This window comes from Callorhinchus milii, unplaced genomic scaffold, assembly GCF_018977255.1.
Source record: "Callorhinchus milii isolate IMCB2004 unplaced genomic scaffold, IMCB_Cmil_1.0 Scaffold2, whole genome shotgun sequence".
Lineage (NCBI taxonomy): Eukaryota > Metazoa > Chordata > Chondrichthyes > Chimaeriformes > Callorhinchidae > Callorhinchus > Callorhinchus milii.
In genome coordinates, this window is record NW_024704743.1 from 110,652,175 (window position 1) to 110,671,657 (window position 19,483).

Here is a 19,483-nt window from a genome sequence, read left to right on the forward strand (position 1 = left end):
GCTCAATACACCACTTTATTAAAGCTGCAGAGATTTGGCAATGTTTGTACTTTGGTTATACAAAATACAATGTGTTAAGTTGGCTACAACAAAATAGCAGCAAAGGACAGGGGCTCATTGAACTGAGCCCTTCCTTCTCCTCCTCCAGTCCATGCCTTCAAGCTTCTTTCTCATAATATCTGGTGCTGAACACATCTCCCATGGTGCAAGTCTGAGTTAAAAAAAGACAAAGTGTCACCATTCTTGCAAAAAAAAATCTGCTTTGTTTTGAGAATCAAATCAGAAAGCATAAATAGCAGATACACAACTAAGCCACAGCACTCGGTCTCCAGTGATACAACCGCTGGGTGGGGAGAGCCTCTTACCAGTATTAGTTTGCCATCTTTCAGTTCTCTCACAAGAGTTGTCTCTTTATCATCCCATCTCTGCACTTGGACCATCTTGTCGTTATTCATAGTGACTGTGGTCTGTTGGAAATTTGCAAGGAAAAAAAATTTATCCTTAAATTTTATCAGGAGATACAGTATTTTAAAATAATTTGTGTGGTTATTCATGAACTACTCACCCTGGTTTCCCTGCCGTCTGCTGTCATCTCGTTAAATTCCTCCCCGAGTCTGAACTTGATTTCTGTATTTTTGACACTGCTTTGGGTTTTGAGAGTGACAGTGTCCCCATCCACACAGATGATAGTTGTGGGTTTGGTCAAAGTACCCAGGGTCCTTAAGGTAAATGGTACTCCTAAGAGAAGGGGCAAGTTAAAAGTCTTGCAGTGTAAAATAGCGTCTATTTGAAGATACAGTAACTATAAATACCAATAACAACAGTGTAGTGGAAGTATAATGAGTGTACAATGAATCGATTGCGCTGCATAAAGGAAGAGAACTGTATTGATTTCAATGCACTGAACCTTTGAATGTAGTAAAAGGTGTTTATCACTTTGGAAGGTTGACTATAGTGTAATCATGGGAACATAAATATTTGGTAGTGGTGACATCGCAATACAATTAATCATAATAATAATCCTTACATTTCGTAAAGTGCCTTATCATGTTGTTGAGATGTCTCAAAGCGCTTCACAGAATATACTGTAAAGTTAATTGACTGTATATTTTGTGGGCAAAAATTCTCATGGACATGCAGTCAAGTTTATAACTCACCAAACAAAATTGTTGAGTATTGCAACAACAATCCTTGGATTAGATGCTATCGGAATATAACATTGCCTTGGGATGTCCTCCCGAAGTGAACGGCGCTATACTAATGTAATCTTGTTGTTGTTGTTGCAAACAAGATTTTTAAGCAAAAAAAAACACAAATAAAGGAAGAATTGCTCACCTAAAGCCTTCATATAGTCATCAAAATTGTCACTTCGGATTAATTTCCAGGTCCCCATGAAACGTGCAGCCATTGTGACTTGCTGTATGTACAGTACTGAGCCTGATCCACCTGCAACACTGGGTTCACTTTGCAGCTGCCTCTCTGTCTCCCCACGTTTTGAAGCTTCTCACAGGCACCACGTGTGGAGATCACAGACCAATCGTGCCTGAGAAGGTCAGGCGAAACAGTGATTAAATCGAATCCAACACAGAACAAAAAAAAACCTCCCAAAACAATAAATATTTCAGCATCAGCAAATGCCTCTTTAATGCCAGTAACTGCAGGAATAGTGGCCAGAAAGGCAGCACGTGAGAGAGCAGCCCTGCACTTTTCTCTATCTCATCACACGTGAATTAGCATAGTATCAAAACCAATCGCCTCTGTAAGGGTATTGTCATGGCAATAAATGCACGAGTTTAGAATGCGTAATCCAAAATTAATAAAATGATACTCACAAAAGAGAGCAACGGGTGCTCATTCCCATGTACGAACCGTTGAGTTTCTGCCAAAGTTGTTTAAAATATCAAGTCTGCACTTCTCATTGTCGATAATAATAATAATCCCTGCATTTGATACAGCGCCTTATCACAGCTCAAAGAGCTTCAGAGAATATACTGTGAAGTGAATTGACTGTATATTTTGTGGACAAAATGCAAATCCTGGATGTTTAGTTTAATTGAAAACGTATTGATTGTCTATTAAACTGAGTCTGCTCAGGTTTTCTGTGAATAACTCAGGTACAGTGTAACAATTTCTAAATGAAAACTATAAAGAAACGAGCCCTTGAATATGTTGCTTTACACCATGAAAGGATGGAAATAGCCCAACAAGAGAATAGTCCAATTGCTTTCGAAACCTGAATGAGTGCACCTCCTGTAAGGAATCTGTAATACTACTCAACAACAACAAATTACATTTGTATAGCGCCTTTCACACTGGGAGGATGTCCCAAAGCCCTGGACAGTCAAAATGTACACCCTTGGTTTCAGATAACAGGGTGCTGAGTTGATACAAATATCACACCCCATATATTAATCTTTCTCTTACATTTGCTGATTTTCCGCTGTTTGTTTCCAGTATTTTCTTCTTTTGTTTCAGATTTCCTGCACTGATAGTTTTTTTTTCTTTTTATCTTCCTGGTTTATCGTTCAGTTTCCCAGCTTTTCCCATCCAATGACAACACGTGTCACAAATCAAAACAATTTGAATGCATCTAAAAAGCGCCAAAGCTAAAATAATTTCAGGTTTGGTCCTGTTTTAATTTCAATTCAAGGAATCCAACACTGGAATTAAATCCATTTGATCCCCGTTTTTATTAAATCCAAAACTAGTACAGTGGAATTTTTAATGTCTGGCAATAATCCCCCTCTCCCCCCCACCCCATCCGGAGGATATGGAAATTAGCAAATGAATGCAGTTTCTAAATGTACCATTTAAAACTATAATTGAAATGACTGAGAGAATGGCTAATGCCAAGATTATGATGCTCTGATACCTGTTTGGACCTCAAACATCCATTCCACTAGGAGAATAAACCCAGCCCAAGTCAGATGTGACACTACCATATGCGTTGGTTGTGCAAATGACGAGTAGACAATTTGTGCTCCTGTGAGGAAGCATCCCTGCCAACTAGCCCGCACACTTTATCAAACATACCTTAACCCGATGGCACTAGCAATCAATCTGTTTTGCAGAAAGGAATATTGCAAGCATGAATTTATTGTATTATATTGATCCTGAGGCTCAGTGGTTTAGAGCAAGTGCCTTGCAAGCGAGAGATTTGGGTTCAATTCCCAGCAGGGCAAAACGATGGGTAAGTTTCCACAGGCCTCTGTTTACCTAGCAATACGTAGAACCCGTTTGTTAGTCGATTGGCGAATCGTTTTAAGGGTAATAATCCTTCAAAACAAAATAATAACAATAATAATAAATTGGTCACTCACTCCACAACTATTTGTGGGACACTGCTGTGCAGAATTGGCTGCTGCGTTTTGCCCACAAAATAGCGTCAATTTACTTGCAGTATATTCTGTGAAGCGCTTTGAGACGTCTCAAAGACATGATAAGGTGCTATATCACATAAATATCTCTGGAATTTCCATGCATACATGGGCTGTATCAAACTCTCAGTTTGGTTTGAATACTCTTAATGGGTTTCCGCATGTGTCAGACAGCTGGCTGACCAAAAAAAGTTGCAAGTATGAAGTCTGCAAGTATGAATGTATAATAATTTCTGAATGAAGATTGTAAAAAATACCCTGGGGCATGTTGCTTTTACATTGTGGAAGGATTGAAATAGTGCAACAAGGTTGAGTTCCAATTGCTTTCGAAACCTGAACAAGTGCACCTCCCGCAGGGCATTTGTATTGCTACTGAATCACGTTGGTTTCAGACAACAGGGTTATCATCTGATACACATATCACACCCCAAATATTAATCTTTCTCCTACATTTCTTGTCTACTTTATCAGTTACATCTACAAAGAATTCAATAAGGTTGGTCAAGGATGACCATTGTTTCATAAATCCATGCTGGACGTTCTTAATTATATTCTATTCATTAGGATTTTGGCTTGCACGGTTAGCAGTTGAGTGTGAAGAATCCCTGTCCCAAGTCTGCCCCTCCAAGTCCTGCTGATGAGCCAGGCAGGCTGGTCTGTCATTAACATTTGGGGAGGACATGTTAGCAGGGCCTTGGAGAGAACGCGGAGGAGTGGGATTGATTTGGATAGCTCTTTTGAAAGAGCCAGCACAGACACGATGGGCCGAAGGCCTCCTTCTGTGCTGTATAATTCTATGATTCTATGAACAGTGCCTTTGAGTATTGCCTGGCTCAGGAACCGGACTACCAAACCCACCGCAGAGAACTGACTCGATTCTGTTATTCCACTGCCAGGCACTTTGAGGAGAGTGCACATTCCAATTCCAGACAAAGTGAAATTACCATGCATATGTGGCACTTGACGTTGTGGCTGAACAAAACGACAGCAAAAAGAACAAATCGTTGCAGTTAGATGTAAAGGGAGCAAAATCTGTGGGTTAAAAACAAATCACAGTGAATGCTTGCTGTCTTGTTTGGCAACTTCCCTACTTTCTCGATTATTCCTTCTCCTTTGTTTCTTTTCCACACATTGTATACCCGAGAAATAAATGAACTACAGCAAACTCTTTATTTCAGTGTCCACACATTTGTGGTCATTGCTGTCCACAGTAATCAGTTAACCACTTACTATCCAGTGCACTTACTATCAGCAGCCAGGAGATGGTGCTAATGGCTTGTTTAATAAAATATTGAGATTAAATATCTTATACGATCATTGAATGGGTTTCATTATTCTTGATGACAAAGTAAAATCTGAAATTTTCCCCTAAATTCCAAAATAAAAAAATACCCATTTACAGATATATATTTCTTTAAAGGCAGTGTAGTCATTTGTATAATTAGCTGTGGGAGGTGGTAATTTCCCAGAGGGCGGCAAGGGATAGCTAAACTTAAATAGATTTCAGAGAAGCTAATGTGGCTGCCCTATTCGAGTCAAAGTGACTGTATTCTAGGAAGGCAAACAACATTTATTGGTGTAATACTGCAATTGCGGTACAGGGCCACTTTAAAGAGCAGTTGTAACAAACTGTTCAGCCTCATTCTCCTACTGGCAGCTTTCCCAGTTTGTGCCTTGGGATGATTTTAATCAACAGGAGAGAGAAAAAAGTTGGCCATTGAGAGCCTGATTGCTTCAAACACTCCTGCCCACCCACAACAAAAGCAGAATTTCAAATGAACCACCTGCATATACTCGTGGGAAACAGCTCTCAAACTGCACATGTGCCAACATACTACACTTATGTTCACATAGAGACTAACATGATTGTACAAAGAGAAAACCCCACTCTAAGAAATTGTACCCAAACCCCATTAAGCCCTTTAATGTGGAATTAACTCCATATCCTATTCTGCATATATTAGCAATATTGTCAAAATGTTTTCTATGTTAAATTTACACCACAGCTAAAGAAAGGTAAACAGCCTTAATCTTAAAAAATGAGTCCAGTGTGTAAGCATAATCCTTGCATTTGATATAGCACCTTTCACATCAGGAGGACGTCTCAAAGTGCTTCACAGGATTTACTGTAAAATGTAGTGGTTGTTTATTTTGTAGGTAAATGATCGATTATGATTGGAACTCATCAGTTGAAAAGGTTTCACTGAAATGAGAGCAATGCTCCTACCAAATACTTTTATCAAAATCTTCCACTTAGTCATTGTGTATAACCATTTTTTCATTCATTCTATTCAAACATTTGATTTGCTCTCCGCTGTGAGAAATTTTAATTTCCTGCCATTGGGCATCAAACTGTTGGAAGTTCCACGTTCTCAAACACGGGGAAATGTAGGTGACACCAAGATATGGAATGCTGTCTGGTTTAGCTACTCTTAAGCCTAGTGTTTAGCTTCCACCAGCACCAGACACCTAGCTAACCAAAAAAAACCTCTAATACACTGTACAATCAGTGCTGTTAAGTGTTTCTTCAGACACTTAGAGATAGCAAAAGGTATAAATTAGTCAGTCATTGACTTAGAAATAGCTCTAAAATGAAATAGGAGCACATTTTGTCTGTGATTTCCCCCAAGATTAAATACCAAGGGAAACAATCGGAAGATGTTTAATGTTCTTCTACTGAGTTTTCAGATTCACCAGTTTGCAATCACAAAAGGATAATCATTTACATTGTTGTCCAATATTTTATATTGGCAAGATCAATCTCAGTCAGACCACAGTTGTTTATTGCCTATTTTAATATGGTTCATATGATACAGTAAGTTTGAATGCACAATGGTGCATATTGACAAAATATCTAGGATACTGCATACAGCATTGACACAGGTCACAGTCCACAAAGAAAATATTATTGAAAATAAAATACGGCTGAATGTTGAATGAGGTGCTGGACAGCTAACCTCCTCTGCAAGTGAACAATTTGTTTATAAATGTGAGGTTCATTCAACTCTTCCAATCGATGTGCAGAACGGACTTCATGTGTTACATGTGCATAAATACACAACATAATTTTTTTTATAAGTGCAGAACTATTACTTTGAGACCATTGTTTCTTGTGCTTGTGGGTCTTTCATAGCGCACCGCTCACTGAAAAATGATATCAGCTCCTTGAAGGTCAAATTTGTTCCTTTCATTGTTAATTTCTCTCCATCATCTGCAGAGAAAAAAAAGAATACAAAGTTACAAGGCTGCAGAACAATTCTCCAAGAAGAAAGCCAAGCTGATTATTTAAGACAAACATTCCTATAACTTTTGAATCTTCACTTCATCGCCTTTAATTTAATCCAATGCTTTTGTTCCATAAATATATCTTCCAATTTACAAAATCAAATGAAACTATGTTTTGCTGAATTGCAAACCGTGTTCACTTATCCACTGCAATAATTAAGCTGCTTAGAAGTAATTGTAGGTGCAAGAAAACAGAACACAAACTTTCTGAATATATATTTATCTATCTTTGGAGTGAAATTGGATATTATTCTAGGCTATGCATATTCAACTTGTTTGAATTCTAAAAATTATCAAGCTAATCAGCTTTAATGGCACAACGACTTATATAAGGCACAGTGACAAGTTTCTAATCAATGTACTGAATTACAGACATTACAGTATACATATAATAATAATAATCCTTGCATTTGATATAGCGCTTTTCACAGCAATGTCCCACAAACAGTCGTAGATCGAAAATGCACAATTTATTATTGTTTTTTAGTAACTGAGTCACAGAGCCTAAGCTGATGCAAAGTTCTCTAATCAAGGATAGTCCAGAACTCATTTACGTGTGTGTATATCTATATATTATATATAAATATAAAGTCAACTCACTTTACAGTATATTCTGTGAAGTGCTTTGAGATGTCTCAGCAACATAATAAGGGGCTAAATCAAATGCAAGGATCATTATTATTAACTCTGGAACACTCTTCCTCTATCCCTCCACCTTACCCCTTCCTTCCCGATTTTCAGGTCGCGCCTGAAGACTTTCCTATTCGACCGTGCTAACGGTTACCTGAAAACCCCCTCCCCCACCCCGGCTCAGCGTCATGCTCCACCACTTTCAAGCACTCTGGGACGCTACCCTGCGTGATAGACGCAATATAAATTCAAGCTGCTGCTGTTGTTATTGTAATGTCCTGCCCAAACAACATGCTCGTTATCCATTTGACTAATGTTGGTGAGGTGGGGGCTCCTAGATCACTCCAGATGATCCATTTGTCAAAAATTCTATTTTTATGAAGCCACCAGAGCACCTAGTAAACCTCCAACTATTGCTACCTCCTGTTACATTTTGTAGGAGTAGCGTACCGATCTGAAAACATAGTGCAAGCAGATTAGAACCATAGAAATTTACAGACAAGACAGCCATTCGGCCCATCGTGCCTGTGATAGCTCTTTTAAGAGCCTTCACTGTTGAACTAGCTGATGAATAGTCATCATGCAAAAGAAAGCTACAGGCACTGAACTAGGCAATGAGATTCGTTCCCAGAAAATAAATTCTTGGATTCAAAGAGATAGCTGAAAATGGTGAAACAGTTTCATTTAATTGAAGATTTAATGTGGCAATTGATCATAATATTTCAGACAATGGAATTTATTTTCACCTTAAAAAAAGTAGCATAACATCAAAAAGCATTGATCATTAATGAGATTACACAATTCTATAAAGATATTCCTATTAAAAATGTTGATATACAGATAATCACTGAGTAATATCATTCTCGGGAAGGGGTGGGTGGTTGAGCTACACTTGTCACATGGTTTTGCAGATGAAATATGCCAAATGTTAATCAGGCATCAGAATATTTGGCTTCCTACATAGAATGAATACGACCTTGTTTTATAATCAAGCAACAAGATTAGCTACATCTAAGATTAGCTGGTGGCTTGTCCAATTCAAGATCCTCCTCATCCTCACCTACAAGGCCATTCACGGTATTGCTCCCTCCTACCTCTCTGACCTACTATCCCCCTACCTACCTGCCCGTGCCCTCCGTTCCTCTGGCTCCGGTCTGCTCCACATCCCCCACCCCAACCGCCCTACCATCGGTGGTCGGGCCTTCAGCCTCTCAGCCCTGAGGCTCTGGAACTCTATCCCCCAGTGCCTTCGCCGCCTCCTCCCTTTCCTCCTTCAAGGCCGGTCTCAAGACCTTTCTCTTTGACCGTGCCTTCGGCTCCCCTCTCGACTCTCTACCCCCTCCTCACTCTCTCCCTTCCCTCCCCTCACCCTGACCATTTCCCCCCTGCTCGGGTCCTGACCCAACTGTACAGCGCCTTGGGACGTCCTCCTGACGTGAAAGGCACTCTATAAATGGAATCTTGTTGTTGTTGTCAGGTAATAAATTAAGTACATGCATAAATATGCACAAGTATTACAGTTTTGATTCTGTTTGTCTTGAAAGGTCTATACAAATATAATTTGTTGTTGTCTCTTATTGTTCCGACCACTTCCAATCAAAAATAACCACTGTACATTCAGAGTGACTAATAATCAATAAACGAATATAACCAGCTATACAGTGGCTTGAAAACTATTCATATACAGTAAAATGAAAACTAGCTTGAATCTGCTTTGGGACTCATCAGCATTGCTAATGATAGGCTAGATTTCATCTGCAGAACCTTTTAGTACTTAACTGATAGCAACTTCAACTAAGTGAAATGGACAAATGCAATTTCTTTTTCTCCTTCCAAAAAATAATAAACTTTAAAAGCATAATTATCCTCTCTTGCCGAACACAATATCCTGAAAATTACTAGCATTAATAACCTACCAGATAAATCCTGAAAATTGCACAGAAAGGGCATAATCTAATTAATATAGAAAGAAAATAATGAAATATGGTAAAGAATTTTCACAGTACGCTCAAATTAAATCTTTGTCACATGCAGTGATTAATTGCTCATTACTGCAAAATTCATCATTAGATTTACTATGTTCATTCTTAGTGCTTATAAAAATTAAACTATAGAGTACATTGAAGTAATAAAACTTAATTTTACAACTTGCACTTATATATTCTTTTTATGAAGAGTGAAAATCTTGATGTACTTAATAGATCTAATGGAGAGCACTAACCACCTCAAATGGAGATTTAAAGGTAGTGACCAAAAACATGGTGAAATAAAGTTTTTTTTTAAAGCAAGGTTTTGAATGTAGGGAGAGAGGAAGCAAGGCAAAGAGATTTTAAAAGAGAAGTTCAGATGATGTAAAATGATTGACTGAAAGTTTGGCCACCAGTAGTTAAGGAATAGACCAGAATTTGAAGACCAAAGGGTAAAAGCAACAGGTTAGGATTGCAGAGAGAAGCGAGACCATGAAAGGATTTAGAAGGAGAAGGATCATAAAGGTTCCTGGGAGGCAGTGGAATATGGCTATAGATGAAGAGCCTAATGTAGGGAAACACTGATTGCAAACTTTTGCACAGGTTGGACTTTATGCGGAGTGGTATTAGGGAGGCTGGCATGCACAAGAACATTCTTTGAATAAATAAGTATTCCCGTATCTTTTTTCTCAGTAGCAGTGGTTGTATTCAGATTACAGGCTTCATATATTTACGTAACTCTCTACCATTGTGAAATAAATTCTACACAAGTACAAACGATAATGCTGAAAAGGGAAACAGATTTACAAAAGGAAGGACACAAGAAGACTACGAGTTTAAATATAGAGACTAAAAATATGCAGAACTGGCAACACCCATCACCAAAATTTTAAAGAGCTAAAAGCCACACTGACATATTGTATAGTAAACAGTGCATCAATAAAACCATATGCTGCAATTATACCATATCATTGGTTTGAAGACGTGATAAGGCGGTATATCAACCACAACAAAATTACATTTGTAAAGCGCCTTCCATGTCGGGAGGACGTCCCAATGCGCTGAACAATAAGGGATCAGGACCCGAGCGTGGGTGGGCAGGGTTGGGATGAGGGAGGGCAGAGAGGTAGGATGGCGGCTAAAGGCATGGTCGAAAAGGAGGGTCTTGAGTCATGCCTTGAAGGAGACAAGGTAGGGAGCAAGGCAAAGGGACTGTGGGATGGAATTCCAAAGGGAATCCTGTAGCTCAGTGGTTAGAGCACTTGCCTCGCAAGCAAGAGACCTGGGTTCGGCAAGTTGTTGGGCAAGTTTCCTTACTCCAGACGCCTCTGTTTAACTAGCGGTAAGTAGGAACCCAGTTGCTAGTCGATTGGCAGATCGCTTTTCCGGGGGTTAATATTCCTTCAAAAAAAATACTACTACTAATAATAAATTGATCACTTCAATTCATGAATGTCTGTGGGACACTGCTATGCGCAATTGTTTGCTGTGTTTTGCCCACAAAATGTGCTGTCAATTCTCTTTACAGTATATTCTGTGAAGCACTTTGAGACGTCTCGAAGACGTGATAAGGCACTATATCAAATGCAAGTATTATTATTATATATTATAAAGGTTGGGGGCAGAGAGGCTGAAAACCCAGCTGCCGATGGTCGGGCAACAGACATGGAGCTGCCCAGAGCCTGTTGAATGAAGGGAGTGGACAGGTTGATAGGGGGTTAGCAGGTCAGAGAGGTAGGAGGGGGCAAGGCCGTGGAAAGCCTTGAAAGTGAGGATGAGGATTTTTAATTCTATCCTCTGAGGGATGGGGAGCCAGTGGAGCCAAGTGAGGGTGGGGGTTCTGGGGTCATGGAGCCTAGTGCGGGAGAGGATACGAGCTGCAGAGTTTTGGATGATGTGCAGCTTATGGAGGCAAGAGTTAAGGAGGTCAACAAGGAGGGAGTTTCCGTAGTTGAGCCTTGAGGTGACGAATGCGTGTATGAGGGTTTCGGCGGCCTGAGGGGTGAGGCAGTGGCTGATTTGGACAATTTTGCGGAGGTGAGGGAAGGCAGTGCGGGTCATGGCATGGATACGGGGGAGAAAGGACAGTTCAGAGTCAAACAAGCCGCCCAGGTTCATGACTGGCTTGGTGAGATGGAGTGTGCATCCGTGGATGCTGATGCTGCCAGTGCCTGAGGTGCTGAGGCGCTGGCATGAGCCAATCAGGAGGACCTCGGTCTTGCTGATATTCAGCTGTAGAAAGTTGGCTCGCATCTAGGACTTGTTGGCAGACATATAGTCAGTCAGGATGTCAGTTGTCCTGGAATCAAGGGTGGAGGCAGAGGGATAGAGTTGAGTATCATCCATGTACATGAGAAAGTTGACCCAATGTCTGCGAATGATGTCACCAAGGGGGAGCACGTTAAGGTTGAAGAGGAAGGAACCGAGGACAGAATCCTGAGGAATACCACACAAGATTGTGCAGGGGCTGGAAGAGAAACTGTTGGCAGAGACAAATTGGATATGGTGTAAGAGATAAGACCTGAACCATTCAAGGACAGAACCTTAAAGGTTGAGGTGAGGGGAGAGGCGATGGAGGAGGATGGAGTGGTATCGAAGGCAGCAGAGAGGTCGAGGAGGACGAGGAGGCAGAGGAAGCCCTGGCCACAGAGGGACAGGATGTCGTTTGTGACCTTGACCAGAGCAGTTTCCTTGCTGTGTGAACTTACGAGTAGGGGCTGGAGCATGAAGGGGAGATGGGGAGGGAGTGTCGGTTGGGAGGGCGGAGGCAGCTGAATGAATCCCCTCGATTTTGGACTCGAGGAAATCCAGCGCCTCCTCACAGTCAGAGTTTGCAAGTTTGCATCACATGCAAGGATTATTATTATTATCAGTACATCATAATCCTTTGCACCATTTGAATGGAAACATGCCATTCAGCGCTGCAGCTTTTACAAAAACCAGAAGTCTAATTCAGTAGATGTACCACGAGTGCTCTAGATCAACTATAGATGCAACCACCGCTGTTTTTAACACTTCCTGGAACTTAAAAAAAAACTGCACCGCTTAATTTCCAAATCATTAAATAAACCTTATGGGATTAGCAGCCCTTTTCAATTGTAAGAAACATCATTGATGGTCAAAGGCAAGTAATCAGTACTTCATGTGTGCTGGAGCACTTAACTGGGAAGCTCTGCCTTAATCGGCAGCAATGTGAACAGGAAGAATATGTGCCACTCTCATTCCCATCTAATATTTCACCTATGGATATATTAACAATTGGGGCATCAGTTGAATCTCATGATTACTTGCCACATTCACATCTATGTTTTTCACTCCATCCATGCGATATCCGTCACAGATTTATTTGATCAGCCGGGTGTCTGGAAGCACATCACCATGTTTAAGAGTACCCAAAATAAACAGAGTTCCATGTATTTACCCAACATATGAAAATTCCCGATATTTATTGGAATGGAATGCGCACTCTTTCCCCAGAGTGACATATTCCAGCACAGATGAATAAAGAATGATCTCATGGAGCGGCTGCATGACTGACAGAGGGGAACTGCAGAATTACACAATGTGCAGGTGCCTTTCTGCTTTATAGAACAAAATCTACATGCGAAAAGCAGAGAACTCTAATACAATCGAGGGTATACATTTTGCAGATTCAGAATTATAGATGAAAAAGCATTTAAACCCTCACTGAAAAATTCATTTCAGCCATTAATAAAAGCTTTAGACAGCTTTGAAATGAAACTTTAACAAACCTTAACAAATACCTGGATCAATCATAATTTAAATCTCCTAAAATTAAAATACTGCCAACATTTAATGACCATCATCTGTGCGTTGTGTTAAAAGGTCAACCCAATTGCAGTTAAATATTTATCATTTACAGAAATACTGCAGGACAAGATGGAAATCCTACTATATTGTCTACAAAATGGGCCCAATTAGTTTTCGGTGATGGATCTGAACAGAAGTAGAATGGATCAGTGGCTTAGAATTCACCTCAGGCAGCTGTAACAGAACAGGCTACACAAGCATAATATTAGTACAATAGCTGTACTAACACTCATTGATGGTGTTCAATTTAGGAGCAGCATCTGAAATATAGAAAGCCTGTCATCTGCTCAAGATTTTGAGATGTCAGACTCTATATATACAAATAAGTATCCCACTGTAACCTTAGGCTACTTTTTATTTTTGAAGAGGAGTTGCCTGTCATTCTTTGACTTTTAGCAAGGTTCTTGCATTCTGATGTTTTTTCTTGGAGGGGGTGGAAATTAAGAGAAGTGAAAATGATTTGGGGAGGACAAGTTTGCAGGGCTATGGGGAGAGAGCGGGAGAGTGGGATTGATTTGGATAGCTCTTTTTAAAGAGCTGGCACAGACGCGATGGGCCAAATGGCCTCCTTCTGTGCTCTATAATTCTATGATTCCATAAAAATAAATCAGTGTTTGTAAAATTACTCAAGTAAAACAAGATTCTGAGATAAGTAAAACTCACATAAGTCTTATAAATCATACAATTGCCTAAATCAGATATGCACACAGGTCTCATTCAGTTTCCTATCAAAACTACTTAATTTCTTTGCACTCATTGTATCAATCATCCTCTAACTTGTAATGCCTCTCCTCTGTCCTCCATTACTCCTGCACGTACTGGCTGCAGTCACAAAGTACAGTATACGCACTTACCAGCTGCATTAATGAACCACCACACATGTACTTACCGGCTGCATTGCATTACACATTCGAGGGGAGATTATTGATTAAAGCTGATTTTATATGACTTATTCAAGGTTGCTGCAATTTGGGCAAGTCATATTAAATATTAAAATGACTGATACAACAAATGTGAGTTTTACCTTCTTTCATTCTGGCAGCCTTAAAGTTACATTACATTGCAGTTTTTTTTACCAATACCAAATGTGAAGTTGGAAACAAATTGTGAATGTAAACAAATGGTGATTTGGGTCTGTTCTCCATGTGAACCAACAAAGTAGCACACTATCACTGGCCTGAACGCTCCCCCTTCCCTTCAAAACGAATTGTTTTAAAATAATTTGGCTGCTGTGCAATCAGCCTTACACTCTTCATAGAATTATGCAGCACATAAGGAGGCCATTTGGCCACCGTGTTTGTGCCTGATCTTTGAAAAGAGCTATCCAATTCAATCCCATTCCCTCTCTCTCTCTCCCCATAGCCCTGCAAACTTGTCCTCCCCAAATAATTGTCTAACAGGGATCTTCTTACAGGATAATACAGGGATTTTGCACTTTTGCTATATTTGAATCCATTAGCAATATTTTCTCTAATTTTAAAGTTACTAGCAGTGATAAGACATTTCAGATTCTATTTTGTCGAAAAGATAATTTGTTTTAGACAAAAGGGTATCTGAAATGTCTTAAAAGGTCATTATTTTAAGATATTTCAGAAACCTGGACAGGCAGATGGGACATAAGAACATAAGAATTAGGAGCAGGAGTAGGCCATTCGGCCCCTCGAGCCTGTCCCTCCATTCAATAAGATCATGGCTGATCTTCAGACCTAACCCTAATTACCTGCCCTATCCCCATATCCCCTAATCCCTCTGTTTTTTAAAAATCTATCAGATTCAGTCAAAAGACAGAAGCTCAGACCGCTGTTTAATGTCTCTTCCGAAGGCTGACACCATCGACAATGAGGACACCCCCAGAACTGTATTCCAGTGTTAGCATCGACAATACGGGTTCCAGGTATTTGCAGATAAAGGCTTAACAAAGTTGCTCATCTCTAACAATTCGAACCACGAACAATGTAACAATTATAAACTTGCTCTTAGCAGCAATAAGATTCTGACTATCTGCCATCAGATCAGCTTCACTTTGTTATTTTTGGTTCCAAAGTGATCACAGATGACAATTGGAGAAAGAAAGGAAATTTCAGACAATTTCAATACTCACTGAAAGTGACATTTACAACGGGCTCTGACGTATCATGTCTTACATCTGCTACAATCTGACAGTTGGAATTGGTTAGGCGTGCCTTTTCGGTTCCTATTGCAGCAAGAAATTCTCTAAAAAAAAAGCAACAGGAATTGGTTAAGAAAATAAATTGAAGGTTCTTAGGTCTCGTCAACCACATATTATCCCTTGTAACCTAGATAGAACTAGAATTATTTAACATCCACATAGTTCTCCTTTCAAGGTTTGCTAGATGTGCACTAACAAAGGAGATCCTAAACCCGGAGTATTCACTAAGATCTGATCAGGAGGGAAGCACACCCAGAACTGACTGATATCTGGTCATGAATATCTAATATTCTAATTGACCAGACTAATATCTGGACAGTTCTGGGTGTCACACATAGAGGATAGGCTGCACAGGTTTGTTAGCCTCTTAAAGAGCCATCTCAAGAGGGCTGGCTGTGTGGAATTGGCTTAACAACAAGATTACACTTGTATAGCACCTTTCATGTCGGGAGGACATCCCAAGGCGCTGGACAGTAACAGCATTTAAGACCCGAGCTGGGGTCAGGGGAGAGAAGGGAGGGGAGGGGAAAGGAAGGGGGTGGCTGATGGCATGGTCGAAGAGGAGGGTCTTGAGGCGGAACTTGAAGAAGGCTCAGGAGGGGGTGAGGTGGAGTGATTGGGGGATGGAATTTCAGAGGTTGGGGGCAGAGTGGCTGAAGGCTCTCCCACCAATGGTGGGATGGGTGGGTCGGGATACGTGGAGCAGGCCGGAGCCGGCTGAGTGGAGGGAGCGGGGAGGTTGATAGGGGGTTAGGAGGTCGCAGAGGTAGGGTGAGGCCGTGGAGGGCTTTGTAGGTGAGGACCAGGATCTTGAACTGGATAGAACTGAAGGATAGGGAGCCAATTGATTCAGGTGAGAATGGGGGAGATGGGGTCACGGAGTTTGGTGCGGGAGAGGACACGGGCTGCAGAGTTCTGAATTATCTGCAGCCTGTGGAGGGAGGAGTTGGGAAGGCCGACAAGCAGGGCGTTTGCAAAATCAAGCCTGGATGTGATGAAGGCATAAACAAGAGTTTCAGCGGCCTGAGGGGTGAGGTAGTGGCGGAGTCGGGTTATGTTACGGAGGTGAGGGAAGGCAGAGTGGGGAAGACAGTTGAGGGTCGAACAAGACAGCTTGGTTCCTGACTGGCTTGGTGAGTTGAAGTGTGCAACCATGGAGGTTGATGGTGCCAGAGCCAGAGGTGCAAAGGCGCTGGCGTGAGCCAATCAGGAGGGCCTCAGTCTTGTTCACATTCAATTGTAGGAAATTTGCCCTCATCCAGGACTTGATGTCCGACAGGCAGTCTGTCAGGACAGTAGTGGTCCTGGAGTTGAGGGTGGGAGGCAGAGAGATAGAGTTGGGTGTCATCCGCATACATATGGAAGTTGACCCCATGTCTGCGGATGATGTCACCAAGGGGGAGCATGTAGATATTAAAGAGGAGAGCACCAAGGACAGAGCCCTGGGGGATGCCAGACGTGACAGTGTGGGGACTGGAGAAACCGTTAGAGGCAACAAAGTGGCCACGGTGAGAGAGATAGGAATCGAACCAGGCAAGGGCATGTCCGCGAAGATTAAATAAAGAGTATGAGGATGGAGTGGTCGACCATGTCAAAGGCGGCAGAGAGGTCGAGGAGGACAAGGAGGCAGAGGGAGCCCTGATCACAGATGTTCAGAATATCATTAGTGACTTTGACCAGGGCTGTTTCCGTGCTGTGGGCAGCGCGGAAGCCGGATTGGAGGGGTTCAAAGAGAGAATGGCGAGAAAGAATGGAGCGGAGCTGGGACGCGACGACTCGTTCCAGGACCTTGGAGAGGAATTGGAGGGTAGAGATGGGGCGGTAGCTGGAGAGAAGGGATGGGTCCAGGGAAGGTTTTTTCAAGATGGGGGTGATGACGGCTGTTTTTAGGATAACAGGATAACAAGTTTGGAGTTGTTTGCAAAGAAGGACACAAATAAGTTTCTTTATGCAGATATTTATCAATAATAATAATAATAATTCTTGTATTTGATATAGCACCTTATCACGTCTTCTAGATGTCTCAAAGCACTTCACAGAATACGCTGTAAAGTGAATTGGCTGTATATTTGTGGGCAAAACACGACAACCAATTGCGCACAGCAGTGTCCCACAAACAGTCCTGGATTGAAAATGACCAATTTATTATTTTTTTTGGAGGGATTATTGTTAGGTGTGTGGAGTAAGGAAACTTGCCCAAGGTTTCGCTCTGCCTGGAATTGAACCCAGGTGCCTCGCTTGCAAGGCGAGTGCTCTAACCACTGAGCTACAAGCCTCTACAGTAACTGTAACAGGTTTGAAAGTTGCATTTTATAGTGTCATATATCAAAACAAACAGAAGCATTTCATAAATAATTACTGTCAACAAAGTTTGGGTAGAAAAACATGACAGTCAATTATGCCACTAAGTATCCAAATACAAAAACAACTTACACTTATATAACCCCTTCAGGCGGGGTACAGTCTCAAGAGTCTTCGAAAAACACTCATACAGTGAACCACAATTAGTCTGGAGAATTCTTGACCAAGACACAGGTAATATAACTTTTAAATGTCCACCAAAAACAGGCAGAAAAGACCTTACTTTAACATTTTACCCAAAGGACATCCTCTGGCAATGTAAGACTGCCCAGAAATACACTGGAGTGTCAGCCTGGACCATGACATGGGGCTTGAACCCACAATTTTTTTGTGGGTCCTAAGGCTAACAACGGAGCTTGTCAAGAAGGCTGCACAAAGCCTGGACGCTGGATCCCGTTCCCGGCTCTCATCAGGCGGACTCCCCTCCACAGGCAGATTTCTCTAACCTCTCCTCTCTCACCTCGGTCACCCTCCCTACCCACCAACCCCTTACCCTCCACACTTCCTGATCCCGACCCCCAGCTCGGGTGCACATCTTTGACTGTCCGGCACCTTGGGACGTCCTCCCAACATGAAAGCTAAACAAAAGTAAGAATGTTGTTGTTGGATCCCCAGCCTCTTCTCTCTCACCTGACCGACCCTCAACCTCTCCTCCATCACCTGACAGACCCTCTCTCTCTCTCTCTCTCTCTCTCGACAGATGTCAAGATCCTCACAGTCAAATCCCTTCAATGCCCTGCGACCTCCCGACCTCTCCCACCTGCTCACTGCCCCAACCCACCACCCGCTGCCTCCGCTCGACTGTCAATCCACGGCTGTTGGTGGGACTGCACGGGGCTGCGGGCAGTCGGCTGCCGGGTTTCGCCCACAAAATACGCAGCCGCCACACGTGTGGTCAGCGGGTGGGCTCTCAGTGAAGCGCTCTGAGACGTCTCGAAGGCGCGATGCGGCGCTGTATCGAATGCGCGGACCAGGACGCGCCTGGTGGCCCCGGGGGCCCCTGATCCGCCAGCGGTGTCCGGGCGTTCAGCCACTACACCCCGGGGACACTCTGCCTCTGACCCTCCGCCTTGACCCTCTCCCTCCCCATCTTCAGGTCAGGAAACCGCCCTCTTCCATCGTGGCTGCGGTCACCTCCTCCCCTCCTCCTCCCCCCCACACACACACTCCCCCACACACCCCCCCACACACACCGCCGCCGCGTGAGGGCCGCGATAGTCAACCGTAAGCCGTCGCGGTTGCCCTCTGACCTGACTGACCGCACGTTGCCGTCGAAGGGACAGAACCGCACGGTGACGTCCCTGACCGCTCTGAGCGCCACCCGCCGCCCGGCCGCCATGTTTCCCCGCCTGCGCTGCCGGCGGCCCGGGGGGGGCGGGGGGCGGGGGGCACGCCGGGAAGTGTAGTTTCCCGTGAAGTCTGAACTACAGCGAGGTGCGCATGCGTAGAATCAGCAGCGGGCGGGAGTGTGGGAGGGGTGGCGGGGGGGGGGTGGAGCGAAGCCGCGCATGCGCCCGGCGGGGGGACTCTACCAGCTGTTCGTGGAACGCTGAGTGAGTGAGTGAGTGAGTGACAGTGTTGCAGTGACTGAGCCTCACACTGTCTGTCTGTCTGTCTGCAGCTCACACACTGCCACTGCCTGCAACCTGCACCTCGCCACTGTCACTCTGTCCACTTGCCCCACAAGCTGCTGCTGCTGCTGTCTCCTGGAGTCCACAGTAAAAAAAGAAAATCACGTTATCACCTCTTTTTTTTTTGCTCCCTCCCTCCCTCCCTCCCAATGTTACATTAAGTTGGTGGAAAACGTAGACTGGTTGTTCGCTTCTTCCATCTGTCTTCATGGTAAGTTTTCTCTCTCTCTG

The 19,483-nt window shown here is 42.8% G+C and overlaps 2 protein-coding genes across 4 annotated transcripts; both read right to left on the bottom strand.

The window, feature by feature from the left end:
* LOC103180750 (fatty acid-binding protein, heart-like) lies at positions 1-1,469 on the bottom strand. Its single transcript, NM_001292866.1, is given in 4 exon segments — positions 1-211; positions 366-467; positions 566-738; positions 1,336-1,469. Coding segments are annotated over 4 exon segments (402 nt in total). The 5' UTR covers positions 1,409-1,469; the 3' UTR covers positions 1-157.
* Positions 1,470-6,154: 4,685 nt separating this feature from the next.
* Positions 6,155-18,986, bottom strand: mrpl53 (mitochondrial ribosomal protein L53). Of its 3 annotated transcripts, NM_001292872.1 has the most exon segments (4): positions 6,164-6,466; positions 6,468-6,588; positions 15,192-15,304; positions 18,872-18,972. In NM_001292872.1, coding segments are annotated over 4 exon segments (507 nt in total). In that variant the 5' UTR covers positions 18,961-18,972; the 3' UTR covers positions 6,164-6,282.
* Between the last annotated feature and the right edge of the window lie 497 nt (positions 18,987-19,483).

Bases quoted from the DNA above. Each gene is read 5' to 3' on its own strand.
- mrpl53 (XM_042345457.1), bottom strand. From the start codon at position 18,960: ATGGCGGCCGGGCGGCGGGTGGCGCTCAGAGCGGTCAGGGACGTCACC. The intron at 15,305-18,871 runs GTCAGAGGGCAA...CTTTTTTTTTAG, and splicing joins GGCAACGTGCGGTCAGTCAG to AGAATTTCTTGCTGCAATAG. The intron at 6,589-15,191 runs GTGAGTATTGAA...TTTTCTCTGCAG, and splicing joins CGTTGTAAATGTCACTTTCA to ATGATGGAGAGAAATTAACA.